Source organism: Chaetodon auriga, chromosome 4 (assembly GCF_051107435.1).
Source record: "Chaetodon auriga isolate fChaAug3 chromosome 4, fChaAug3.hap1, whole genome shotgun sequence".
Lineage (NCBI taxonomy): Eukaryota > Metazoa > Chordata > Actinopteri > Chaetodontiformes > Chaetodontidae > Chaetodon > Chaetodon auriga.
The window spans coordinates 30,027,407-30,040,714 of record NC_135077.1 but is presented as its reverse complement, the minus strand read 5'-3'; the positions used below and the strand labels follow the sequence as shown (position 1 = coordinate 30,040,714).

At 41.7% G+C, this 13,308-nt stretch overlaps 1 protein-coding gene across 3 annotated transcripts in view; it reads right to left on the bottom strand.

The window, feature by feature from the left end:
* LOC143319929 (glutamate receptor 2-like) overlaps positions 1-13,308 on the bottom strand; it is a 180,364-nt gene that overhangs the window by 23,693 nt on the left and 143,363 nt on the right. For 2 of the 3 annotated variants that reach the window (XM_076729206.1, XM_076729208.1), the window contains exon 17: positions 4,246-4,360. In XM_076729206.1, the coding sequence (XP_076585321.1) occupies positions 4,246-4,360 (115 nt within the window). Of the gene's footprint in view, positions 1-2,712; positions 2,828-4,245; positions 4,361-13,308 lie in introns of all 3 variants that reach the window. The other variant, XM_076729209.1, reaches the window with a different exon arrangement.

Here is a 13,308-nt window from a genome sequence, read left to right as displayed (position 1 = left end):
ATTAACAAGTGCAAACATTAAACCCAAAGGTTTAATAACTTAATTCCCGTACAGGGTCGTTCCAGACATTGTTCTAAGGAACAGCGTATTTTGATTAAAAAGTTGATTGGAGAGGGGAAAACGCATAAAGAAGTGCAGAAAATGATAGACTGCTCAGCTAAATGATCTCAAACACGTTAAAATGACAACCAAAACCAGAAAGGACGTGGACGAAAAAAAGAAAACTACCATTCAAATGGATTGAAGAATAGCCAAAGTGGCAAAGACTCAGCCAATGATCAGCTCCAGGATGATCAAAGAAGGTCTAAAGTTACCTGTGAGTACTGTAACAATTAGAAGACGCCTATGTGAAGCCGAGCTATTGGCGAGAAGCCCCTGCAGTCCCATTGTTGAAAAAACAACATGTGCTGAAGAAATTAACATTTTCCAAAGAATACACTGACTGGCCTAAAGAGAAATGGTGCAACATTTTGTGGACTGATGAAAGCAAGATTGTTCTTTCTGGATCTAGGAGCCGCGGACAGTTTGTCAAACAACCCCCAAACACTGAATTCAAGCCACAGTACACTGTGAAGACAGTGACGCATGGTGGTGCATGCATCATGATAGGGGGATGTTTCACATACTGTGTGATTTGAATCAGTGATTCACAGGAAAGCTAAATCTTCTAGCATTTTTCAGTTTATACAGTAAATGTTTTAGTTTGTAAAGAAAATGCAGACACTGCTATTTTTTATTTTATTTTTATTTTTTTTTGAACAGCCTAATATTCCTTTTTCTTCACTTCCTGTAAAGTAATAACAAAATTCAATAGAATGTGCAGTGTACCCAATGCATGTATTGAAATGAAAGCTATTATAAGGATTTTGAGTTTTACTCACTTTTTTAAATACACTGCTATTATTTTGAACACAACTGTATATGGGATGAGTTTCATATCAGGAGGAGCAGTGGATGGTGGTAGCATCAGGGCTAGATGTGGCGGCTACATGACACAACTACCAATCAGCAATTTGAGCTGTGTAAACCAGGTATTTTAAGTCAAAACACAATCTTTTCTTAACCCTGATCAAGTGGTTTTAGTGTCAAACCCTAACCAGAACTTTGTCAAACACAGAGTATCAATATATCCATGGTTTGCAGAAATGGACAATGCCAACATTTATTCATGCAATTGGGTTGTACTGTGTGTGTTGTTAAAAGCAAGTATATCGCACTCTAATGCTCAAGGGGTCTGGCCAAAAACAAATCTGGCTGGCTGTGCTCATGTGCCAGTCACACAGCCTGCAACATTACACGTTAACATCAACATGTGGTCATTGGAATAGTAACAATACAGCCAAGGCTTTTTCCCTTTCTTTCATCCATGCTCGGCTAGTCTTCAGCCAATGCCAACTCAGTGTCCATGGTTTCCACTTCTGTGCTCACACAATCTACTTATTAGTGGCTTTACCTTGCTCTACCCAAATAACTGCTGATATATGAACAGGTGTGATAAAATCCCCCACTCTCTCTATCCTCCTGAAGCTGTCCATGGTTTCTTTTATGACAGATGTCACCTTCAAAACAAACTAATCTGACCATGGCACAAGTTCACCTTCGAAACTTAATCAAAGGTTGTATTTTAGATGTGTAGGCATATCAGCTATATGTTCTTGTCTGTGATTGTTTGAAGGCTATGGTTTTTCAGCCCTCTGCAGCCTGCTGAGACCTTTAAGGTACCACTGAGCTCTTTGTTGTTAGCTGACCTGCCTTATGGACGCCTAAACCAAAGAGGACTCCATGAAGGCTACATAGCTGTCACCTTCCTGTCATCACCCCTCACCACATGTCATCTATCCATTAGTTCTTACTGCAGTTTTCCCAGTTATCACTAAATCAGGTGTTACTGTATTAATTACTATCAATTACTGGTTTTATTGTGAGTCTTTGGAAAATAGCTTGTGCTGGCACCTTGATGACATAACGACGAGTTGTGGGTCTAGTTGGCAAACCATTGTGGCTGGCAAGCTACCCAGTGCTATCAATTGGAAATGGTCTTGGGTATAATCTGGTTCACCAAAGTTGAACTGCATGTACAAGCTTCACAACAGATATAATACAGGCGCTTCATCCCATACTAATCTTTCTGGAAGGTCTGTGGGCTGTTCAAGGTTGAGTGCATCACCTCTATGTATCATCACCTTCTCTGTGTATCTGTGTGATTACTGTAAAAAAAAATAAAAAATCTCAAATTCTATCTCTTACTTCACAGACAAAACCTTACAAACTCAGAGAGATTGATTTAAATGTTAAAAAAGACATACAGAATAACTAAATCTTCAACAGAAACACAAAAACACACACAAAACACTTTAATGAGCTTCTATTAGTGCTAACTGCTAATACATGGTGGACTTTATCTTAAGAAGTTACACCTCTTGTTTTTCTCCAGTTACTTACAGTTGAGCGTCCGTGCATTACCTGACAGTGTCCTTGACATTACATACAGCTGTTACTAACCTTTACTAACCATATTGTGTGAGGGTTTTTTTTTTTTTTGTTTTTTTTTTTTTCAGTTTTACACATACGGTATAGACATACAAGACTACAGTAATCTTAAAGTGCAGATATGGTGTCTTTTCCTTACACAAATAAATACAAGATTACTGTGCATGCTAGATGTGTGAAGAGACAGTGTGGTTTATTGATTCACAGACATATGCAACTAACCTTATTAGTGGAATCCTTGAAGCCACACTCTCCTTTATCGTACCACCACTTGTTTTTCATCTTGTCTAGGGTCCCTTGCTCATTCAGTTTCAATACGGCAAGGTTTACTGGCACTCTTCAATGGGAATAACATAAATAACATCATTATCAATGTTATCTTATGTTATTAGTGGAGCAGCGGTTCTCACAGTCTGGTCTAGCAACCAAGACAGGGCTTACTAATGATTGTTATTTGCAGGAACATCATCTGGCATGAATGATAAAATATTAAAGTTTGCCTTTACAATATTTTGCCCCATTACCTTCAATTTAAATGCCATGGCAAATTGAATGATTAGTTAATTTTGCAGAGTGCAAGAGTTTTCGAGCAAATTTTAAGTCATCTTCACCTTTTGTGAAATGATAAATACAAAGAGGTTTCATTGCAGAGATCATTAAACCTGGTATACGCTTCTACGTCGCGGCGACGCCGTACCTATGGCGTACACCCGACGCCGTCACTGAGCATTCACAGTTCTGCGTCAAGGGAACGCGTTGCTCCGCAATTCACTGCCAAGCCGCTAGGGGGGTGTGGCTGCGTCTTTGTATGGTTTCGGGGGGCTCTTGTCGGATACCCGTGTTTCGCGAGAATTCCCTCCACAAATTGTTGGCCATTTGGCAGTCTTTATGCTGCCGCGAAGAGGAGTTGTAGAGGTGGTCGTACTTGCATACCTCCTTGTTGTGCTGCGACCATAGGGCTGCGGCTGAACCGAAAATAAGTTCTGAGCGGACCAATCACAGTCCTCGATGTTCACATCACGACGCGTCGACGCGACGCGTAGTCAGGATTTTTTGGAGGTGCGCGTCAGGCTACGGCGTAGGGTCCGCGTAGGGGTCTGCGTCGACGGCATAGGTACGGCGTCGACACGACGCAGAAGCGTAAACCAGGCTTTACAGTGCCAGGAAGACAAGGCTGTCCACAATAAAATACTGTATTGTCAGTCCTCCTCTGATTGGCCTCAGAGACAGAGAATGAGAGGCGCTGCAGTGAAAAGCCTGTCTGTTTTTTTCACCAGCAATAACTCCCAGGCCAGAGCCATAGATAAACAGTTTGCCAAGTTGCACAAACTCTTTATCAACAGCCCTTCTCCTGTACTGTTGCTGCCATCTGGTGTGAGGTCACCTGACCCTGGCCTTGCCCCTGAAGCCTGCCCTAACCTTGACCTCCACCAAACGGAGTGCAACACATTGTTGAAAGAAGCAGTACAGAATCCTGTTGTTGATGCTTTTCCACAACGGCGTAATTTAGTTTCTATATATAACATCTGTAAGTATAAATTTGTTCTTATATTTCTGTGAAAGGCTACGGCTTGTCATTGGTGACATTACTAGCTTTTGTATTCACAAGTGGTGTCTATGCTGCTTCTTTAGATTTTTTTTTACACCTGTTAACCCAGTGTTACCTTCATGTTTGTGTGTTTTCGTGTGTAGATACACTGTGTGTGGGTGTGTGTGTGTGTGTGTGTGTGGGTATGTCTGTGTGTGTGTATTAACCTTGCTCTCCCCTCCTCCGCTGCCGCATTCTCCCTTGTCATACCACCACTTGTTTTTCAGTTTGTCCAGCAGGCCCTGCTCGTTCAACTTTAACACCGCCAGGTTCACCGCATTTCTACATGAACACAGTGGCTGTTAGCAGTTCAGTGGTTGTCAGTTTCAGTCCTCCTGCTGGTATGCATGTTAGCAGCATGAACTCTGAATTCTTAGCATAAACAGAATACTAGCTGGGATACATCTCTTTTCTTAGCAACAAACCCATCAGTATTAGATTATCTAACATGTTTTGGTGGCTATGCTCAACCTGCTGAATAAGATAGCTGAGTAATATGTCTAATTTAGAATCACTTGATATGTCTTCAAAGAACCACAGAAATAAGGCTGGGCTCTCATAGCTGGTTCTTGGTTGATAAATTACAAATCTCTTAGCGAATATTTTTTTTCTCCTTGCTCTTTTTTATTAGCACATGACACTGTACAAACCATCCATGTATCAGCTTCCCATTGTTGGCTGGCGATGGCCAACATTTCTGCCAGTTGAAATGTCAATCATCACTTGCAACGGAATATGGCTTACAACATAGTTGTTGGAAGTTACTTGCCAAAAAGCCGAAATAAAACTAGGCTACTGTCTGATTAATGTGCTCTCTGCAAGCAATTTTTTGTTTTGAAGACTTTCCCTTCAAAAACTGTTTTATGTAGGATTGGCCATTGGCTCTATTGGCTATTGTAACACAATTCACCACAGTAATTGAGATCTGTAATCCAGAATCCAGTAACATCACCAAGACCAACATCAAGACTGGTCCAATGGGGCAATAGAAACAAGAGGTTACATTATCAGTCAGGTTCTAAAAAAGCCAACCGAAAGGACACAGGTCAAGCTTGTACAGTGACTTGAACTAGAGGGATGTCTATAAATTGGAATGGACGTTTACAACAGGCAGTTTGGGTAATCATTTTACTATTTGCCTTCAATTTTTCTTTCACATAAGTTTTTAACTAAACTATGGGTTTTATTTACAACCTGTGTGATCATTCCTTGTTATTGAAGCATTTGACCTATTCCTAATGATGTCAGTATGTGACTGTCAGAACCAATGGCCAAACAACAGGAACAAGTTGTATAGAATAAACTATAGTTCATTACAACTATTTTATGTTAAAGTTAAATTCTGGTTTTGCTTTGCAGAAATAACTGGTTAAGAGTTAGGGCTTAGGCTGAATTTAGGTAAAACATCACAGAAGATAATGTGTTGGAGTTAGGGTTAACATTAGGTTGGGTTAGGTTAAGGTAAGGGTAAACAAATCGATAGGGAAGCAAACCAAATGTCTAGGTAAAAGAGACACCATTCCATAAGATCACTCGACAATAAGGGATTTGAAAGGACTCAGATTCAAAAGTTAATTCGATCTTTGGATTCAGATTCCATAAATTCCTGTTACAGCCATAAACATATAAATATCTCACCTATCCCATCACAGTTTTTGCCTGTATTGCTGATACCAGTATTCCTGTTCTAAGATACCTTCACTGCTGTTATTCAGGGACCTTATATACATGAGCACCATGATTTTGAACCTGTTAGCATTCAGCCAGTACATTCCCTGCAGGGTGGTACTGGGTAGTTTATTCTTTACTGTTTATAGGCTACTGATGATCATTAGGGCATTAGTTTTAATGGGTACTTTCACATTTGTGTAACATTCACTTAGAATGACAGTAAATGATTGCATGTCAGGAGTAAGTGGAATTCCCCTTTAAGTTAAACTAAGGAGTGGCTCTTCTCGGTTATCACAATGTTACCACTCTGATCAGTGAAAACACATGCATATATGCTTAGTAGACAAAGCTTTTCTAAATGCTTTGTTTTCAGATGGTGAAAGTGACAGTTGATAATTGACTGTGTAGTGGAGCATCCTGGCTTGTGCAAATTTTCAAAAAATTATTCAGTTAGGGTTTACATAGCCACAATTTGTTTTATGAAATCTACATTTGGTTTGTATGCTTAAAATTCTGGTATGTTTTCAAAGAAAAAACTAGTACCTACTTTAGTGTGTCACAGATAACCAGGAACTGGTTGCACAAGTTAGGCACCCAACCCAATAATGACTTTATGCTGCATAGCTTTGTTAAAAAAGAAAAAAAAAATGAGGTGAATACTTTATTTTATGGTTCCCTTGAATTTCCTGCAAATTTCTTGAATATCTTCTGATAACTCTTTTTTCCTAGGATATTTCTTGGAAAAGGTTATATAATTTGATGCTGATAACAAGGGGAACGGCCTGTCTGAGATTCAGTTTGATATTATATTGGTCTTTTGTGAGTATTAGATTTGTTTCTTCAGCAACTTTGTATGCATGTTTATATTTTTTTGCTTTTGTGATTTATTTTCTGTGTACAGTTAGTTTGCAAAGTAGTACATTATTGTGAAGTGCACTGATCCTGTAGTTGTAGCAACACCCACTGGAAGGACTGTGACACCAGTATGCTGGTGCTATCAACAAACTAGGCTAGGAGGTTTGGATGACCCTTGTGTGACAAAATATTGTCTTCCTCTCCAGTTGCTGTTACAGCTAGTCATCCCCTTCAAAGGGTCAGGGGTGATAGTTCAAAAGGCTGCATCCGACCTGTACCACATGTCATGCAGGACTTCCATCTTGGGACTTGCATGGGCATAGATATTAAACACGCCTAAACTTTGCTATGTTCTCACTGTGCACTCATACCAGAAAAAGTCTTGGAAGACGCTGAGAGTGGCAGTGGCCACTATCAGAACCCACTCCAAAAGCCACAAGTAACAGTCACTCTGAGCTGGGCAGTATGATGGATGTTGAATTCCATTCATCCAGTATGGATGCAGAGGGTGATGGAGTGACCTCCTCAACATGGACAATGTTGACAAAGAGGTGGATGACTCCACCTTTCCTGCCCAATAGTTCGGACCCCCCAGCACAACTGTCTGTTCCCCCAATTTACAATGACTTTTATGTTAGCAGACAGGGTGCCTCCTAATTGGGCATACAATGGCTGGTTCAGGTCGTAGAGTAAGACCTATACTCCATCCTTATACCTATGCTCCAACCAGCAGTACCAACACAAAGGAACTGCTGCCAGCAGCTTTCCATCAAGGGCTACTCATAGCCAGAGATTCATGGGATGGGTGAGTTGGAGTTGGTTGAACCTCCAGAAGTTTAGCCTTTAGTGGTTCCCCTTCACCCTAACTGTTTCATCCCAGCTCTCTCCTCTAAGGATGTACAGATATACAGTACAGTCATTGTACTCTCAGTGCTGCCACACTGCTTGGTGGTAATCCTAGAGGAGAAGACTATCTAATCTTCTTCTGAGACGCACTGCAGGGCTACAACTATATGACTGGCTTAGTAGTCTCAGGCAAGAGGGCCAAATGTTTAGACGTATGGAGTAAATGTCTTAGGATCTTCTTGTGGAGATCTACAATCTCCCCTTGTTTTTCCCCTTTTGTGGTCCGATGTTTTTCCCCTCCTTTTATTTCCTATCTGTCTGTCCCCTGTCTGTCGAGTTTGAGTTACTGCAGGGAGTGGGCAAGAGGTTGGACCCAGCCTACTTTCTTCCTGAGTACAGGTGCACTCAATCAACCAATCAAGACTCACCTACCTACATATGCTATGTTTATACGGAGGCGATGAAAACAGAAGACGCAAAAGTGGCGTGTCGTCTTCAATTTTTTATCCGCGTTTAGACGAGCGTTCTCAGCAGGAATTGTTTGTTTATACGAAGACGCAAAAGTGGGTGAATTCGATAGGATATGCATGCCAGGCCGCTAGGTGGTACTGTGATAGGGCGGCAGTATGTCCCGCCTCTGTCGCCTACGACGTGTTGGGGCATCCAAAATTTGACACATGTAATTGTATACACGTCTCTGTTCGCCTATACTATCTGTATACATTCTATACAATTGTTGAAATGACTCTTGTATGTTGACTACAGCTGCTAGCACAGCTTGAACATTGGTGGGATCCACGTAGTCAGACATATTGTTTGTTGTTGTTTTACCGGCTTGGCGCGTTGAGTGTGACGTAAGGTGTAGTTGCTATGCGACGTGACGTGACGTGACGCGACGTGGTTTTGCGCTTCTTGCCGTTTAGACGGAGACACAACCCGAGTCGTCTTCAAAACTCTGAACTCTGGAAGGCGTCTTCAGATTTTTGCGGTTTCAGGCCTCGACGGCGCCGTCGCCGTGTAAACGAAAGGCACTTCCGATTAAATAATTTGTCGTTTTCATTCGCAATCGTCTTCGTATAAACGGGGTCATAGTATGTAAGCCCCAGGGTTTCAACCAGTGTTGTCATATTGTCTGCCTTGCTACGTGGTAACAACCTGAGCTCAAGTTCTAAGTAGCTCTAAAAGCTCTAAATACCTTGTCAGTATTTTCTCATCTTGTCTGCTGCCTGCATTCCTGACCTGTATTTCCTTGTCTGTGCTTCGGTGTCTAACCCTTATTTGCTGTCGGCCATGCCCTGATAGTCTGCTCTCACTGAGGAACTGGGGTCAGTCTGCTCTCACAAAGCCCAGTGTTTGGGTCCTGTAAACACATCTAGTAGTTCAGGGTCTAGTTTAGGTTAAATAGCTTTAGGTTGATTTCCGTTACTACTATTGGGCCGCTAACATTCGCTGTATGGCATTCTGGACCCACCCTCATCTCCAGTCTAAGGGTCCCAACTGGACCCTCCTGGAGCTCAATTCATGCAAAGATGTCTCTCTCAAGGCGCTCCTGGGTTCATCCCTTGATGGCCCTTCCACAAAACCTTTAGATAATCCGGTGGTGCGTAACACTGTTAAAATATGGACCCAGTCTCGTAAGTCCTTCAGCCTAAGGCGCCTTTCCCTCCTGAGCCCAATTGCCTCCAATCACCTTTTCCTTCCCTCGTGTTCTGATTCATCCTTTCAGACCTTTTTTCAATATTTACAGGCTAGGCAGTACATTCGCTCCCACCTACCTAGCTTTCCTTTAAAACCAGACACCAACCCTTTAGACACCTTTCTTTCCTTTGACCCGCTATCTAAAGGTGCAGTCTCTAAATTATACAAGAACATATCAACACTGTCGCGCCCATCCCTGGATAGGATTAGATCGGTCTGGGAACCCGTGTCTGATGACCAATGGGACTCTCTATTATGGGCAATACACAAAACCTCACTCTGTGCAAGACATAGCCTGCTTCAGTTTAAAATTGTCCACCGTGCTCACATGTCTAAGACTAAGCTGTCTAGTTTCTACCCTAATCTAAGCCCAATCTGTGATAAATGCAAAACTGTCGATGGTACCCTTTTCCACATGTATTGGTTGTGCCCCAAAATACAGATATTTTGGAACAATGTTTTCAATACTCTATCTAAAATATTGGACAAGGATTTCGCTCCTAGCCCTACTGTAGCTCTATTTGGCATTTCCGTGGATGGTGGCCCACATTTGACATCTAGTGAGCAACAAATGGTTGCTTTTGCCTTGCTTTTGGCAAGGCAAAAGCCTGCTTAAATGGAGGGGTGCTGCCCTGCCCACGCTGAGCCAGTGGCTCCAGGACATAAGGTCCTGTCTCAAGTTGGAGATGCTGCGCTTCTCCATTCGTAGCTCAGAAAAAAAGTTCTATAAAGCATGGGATCCATTTTTATCATATTTTCATAATACCCAAATACCCATATTTTCATAATACCCAAATAACATGAACTTGAAACTAGCTTGGTTTTGGCCCTTGACATAAACATTTACTGCCTACCTATGCCTTAAGTCAATCTCTAGAACTGCGCCTTAAAATACTCTCAGTACTGCAAGGAGGGGTGGGGGGTGGGGGTGGGGGGGTATTATGTGCGGGATTGTTCATTGTTTGTGTTAAACCCTGCACTTATTGTTTTGTTTCGTTGTGTTTTGTTTTCTTCTGTTAAAATAAGGATCTACTGTTTACTCTGTGATCACTATTCACATATTTGTCTGAGAAATCCAAATAAAAATATTTGAAATTAAATAAACGGAAACTGTTATCCAAGGTAACCATGACAATGGATGCACCCATATCAGGGTGGGGTGCAACTATGATGGCATGAATGGCATTTGGTGCCTAAAGCAGGGTATTTATCATTGAAACATTTTCTGAGCTTCTCCAAGGTTGCCATAGCCTTTTCCTCTGGCCATAGTGAGGGACCAGGATTTGTTACTAATCCTGATATCCACTTGGTGACCATCCCAGCATTGGGTAGCAGAAATAATCAAGTTTTTGCCAGGCAAACCATGGCCTCTACCCACTTACTATGATCCTCTGTCCCAGGCACAGGGGAAAGTCTACCACCCTAACACAGCCTTCATAACTCTCTAGGCCTGACCTGTGACACATTGAACTTCAATTCCACAGGCCTGTATCTACAGGTCATTGACATCACTAGGAGTGCAAGAGCCTCTTCCACTCACTCTCTCTACAGTGGTTGATGGTGGGTTATTGAGGAGTATTGTGAGTCTAAGCATACAGTTCTGTTTCAGTACTCAGTGGTCGACTGTGTTTCCTTCAAGAATTGGTGTAGAAAGGAAAGTCCTTAAAAGCTGCAGTAGGTAAGATCAAGAAGAGAGCAGAAAATTTGAACCAACACAAGTTCCACGTCATTCCCCCTCCCTCTCCGCTGCACTCATGCCCTGCCTCCAAGTCCCTCCTCCCTGCGGCGTCTGCACGGCTTCCGCGACAACCAGTAACGTTAGCTTTAGCATCGGAAACAAGCAAACTCTGCCCAGCCGCTACATCACCAGTCGCTAACATACCGTACGCACTGCAGAATGTTACTGTAACAATTACCATATTAGCTTTATGGTTATTTGTTGTCTTAGCCATATATACGGCAGCATGAGGGGGCTGTTCGCAGCACGTGTGAGTAGTGATTGACAGATGTCAGACACTCCCTCAGATGCTCCTCTGGCTCTGATTGGCTGTTTTGTGTCGGGCACGGTGGATTCTTGCAAATCGCAGTAGGAGCAGTACATGGAGTAGGAGCTGCTTTTTTTCCCACAGATTACATGTTTCATGTACTGCTGTCTGGGCATAGGGACAGTTTTAGCAAATATGACAAAAAATTACTTTCATACAAGTTACCTACTGCAGCTTTAACACAATTACAGTCTACTTGTTGACCATCTCAGCTTATGTGAGCTTCAGTGACCAATGTTGTTGGGCAGGATACCCTCTCTTATCAGCCGCTTGAGCCCATAGAGGCAGGAAGAATGATGTTTCTCTTCATTAAGACTCCACTGCTCCAGGCTTTAATGCCAACAAAGCATGTGGGTGACTTGCAGTTTTTATCCATCCAGAATTCCAACTTGTAATTTGCATTGGGCCTCTGTAAGGTGTGCCTACAACCAAATCAGGATTTTGTTCCTGGATTTGGCCTATAGGTGCTAGAGGTGCCTATTGGTGATCTTTCACCCACCACCACCACACCTTCCTCAATAAAGGAAAAAAGGCTTAATACATTATGCCCTGTGTGGACTCTGCATGTGCATGTGAGCAGGACAGCAGCATTCAGGAAAGTTCATCAGTTGCTTACATCTTGGGCTATTCCCCATACAGGCAAGAGACAAACCACTGTTCCACCAGATGCTGTCCCCCTGGATTGTGGAGGCCATACGTCTGGTGTACAGGTGTAAGGACTCACAGCACAGAGGATTTGGGGGCCTATTCTACAAGAAGCATGACCACTTCATGGGGTCCTATTCAGGAGAATGTCAGTAATGGATATTTGTGATTTGATATTTGTGACACCCACAGGCTAGATGCCTGGGGGTCATGTTGGCCTGTCAAAACAGTGCTGTAAGCCAGTGCATCTGGATCTGCATAATAATTCCTACTCTGGGAGTACATTTATGGCTTTGAGAAAGCTGATGCAATCCAGGAGTGGTATACTTTATATCTCCCATAGAATCGCCCAACAAAGTTAGAAAAAGACCTTTGAGAATGCTTGCATGAATTTAGGCTCCAAATAATGTTTCTGTCTTCAGTTTTATTCATCAGTTTCATTTCATGATTATTCATTATCATTATCATTATCATTCAATATCATTATTCATTTTTATTCTTCAATTGAATCTAACCTAATCTAATCTAATTTTAGGACACTTTCTCCCTAGTTTACACAGGAGCAAGTCTAAGACTGGCCTAAATCTGTGGACAAGTCTGATATACCTTTGTGCAACCAGCCCAGCAGTTTGATTTAATGGACCTACATTCTATTTCTTCTCATACCACCAGATTTTTGCTTCTTTTAAAGAGCCTACATTTACTGACTAATTGTTGAGGAGGAGAAGAGACAATCCAGCAGGAAGAGCATTCACATAATAGTGGTGATTTAATCATAGGATGAAAAGGCAATGACATTGTTGCTGATGGTGTGTGGTATTTTGTGCCCTGGCAAATCAAGCAAGATTGTCAGTAGTGAACCTTGTGCCTTAACTTATAACCAGGCCTGGGGTCAGTTCACTTTGATTTGATTGTTGGAAACACTGTATAATATCAGTAACTTAAATGTCAACTTATATGTCATTGACTGAGTAATCATTTCTATATTTTTGTTTTAGAATTTGAATACAATTACGTTCATATGCCAAAATGTTATGAACACTGTTTTCTGAACTAAACCTGCCAATGACGTTATAACACTGACAACTAGGGGAAAAAAAAAACATTAAATGACAACAGTAAGATCATGCTAGGAGCAGAGACATACATGGGAAAGTGGAAGAAAATGTTTGCAGGAATTCAGTGAATAATTTAACCACTATTTAGTTCAATCATCAGAATCAAGAGTTTTCTGAACTTAAAATTGTAGCAATTGAAACATATGTCTCTGGTTCTACCATGCTAAAGTACAAAAACAGCAGTCATACAGTACATCCACTGAAGGATTGGACTTAAAGCTCCATTAAGCGATATTTTTGATATTAAAATTGAGTCACTTATTGTGAAAGGTTTACTGGTGCTGCTGAGTCAATATCCAGCTATGTCTCTCTTCTTAAATCCCTCTAGCCTCTGCTCACAAAAGATGTGTTC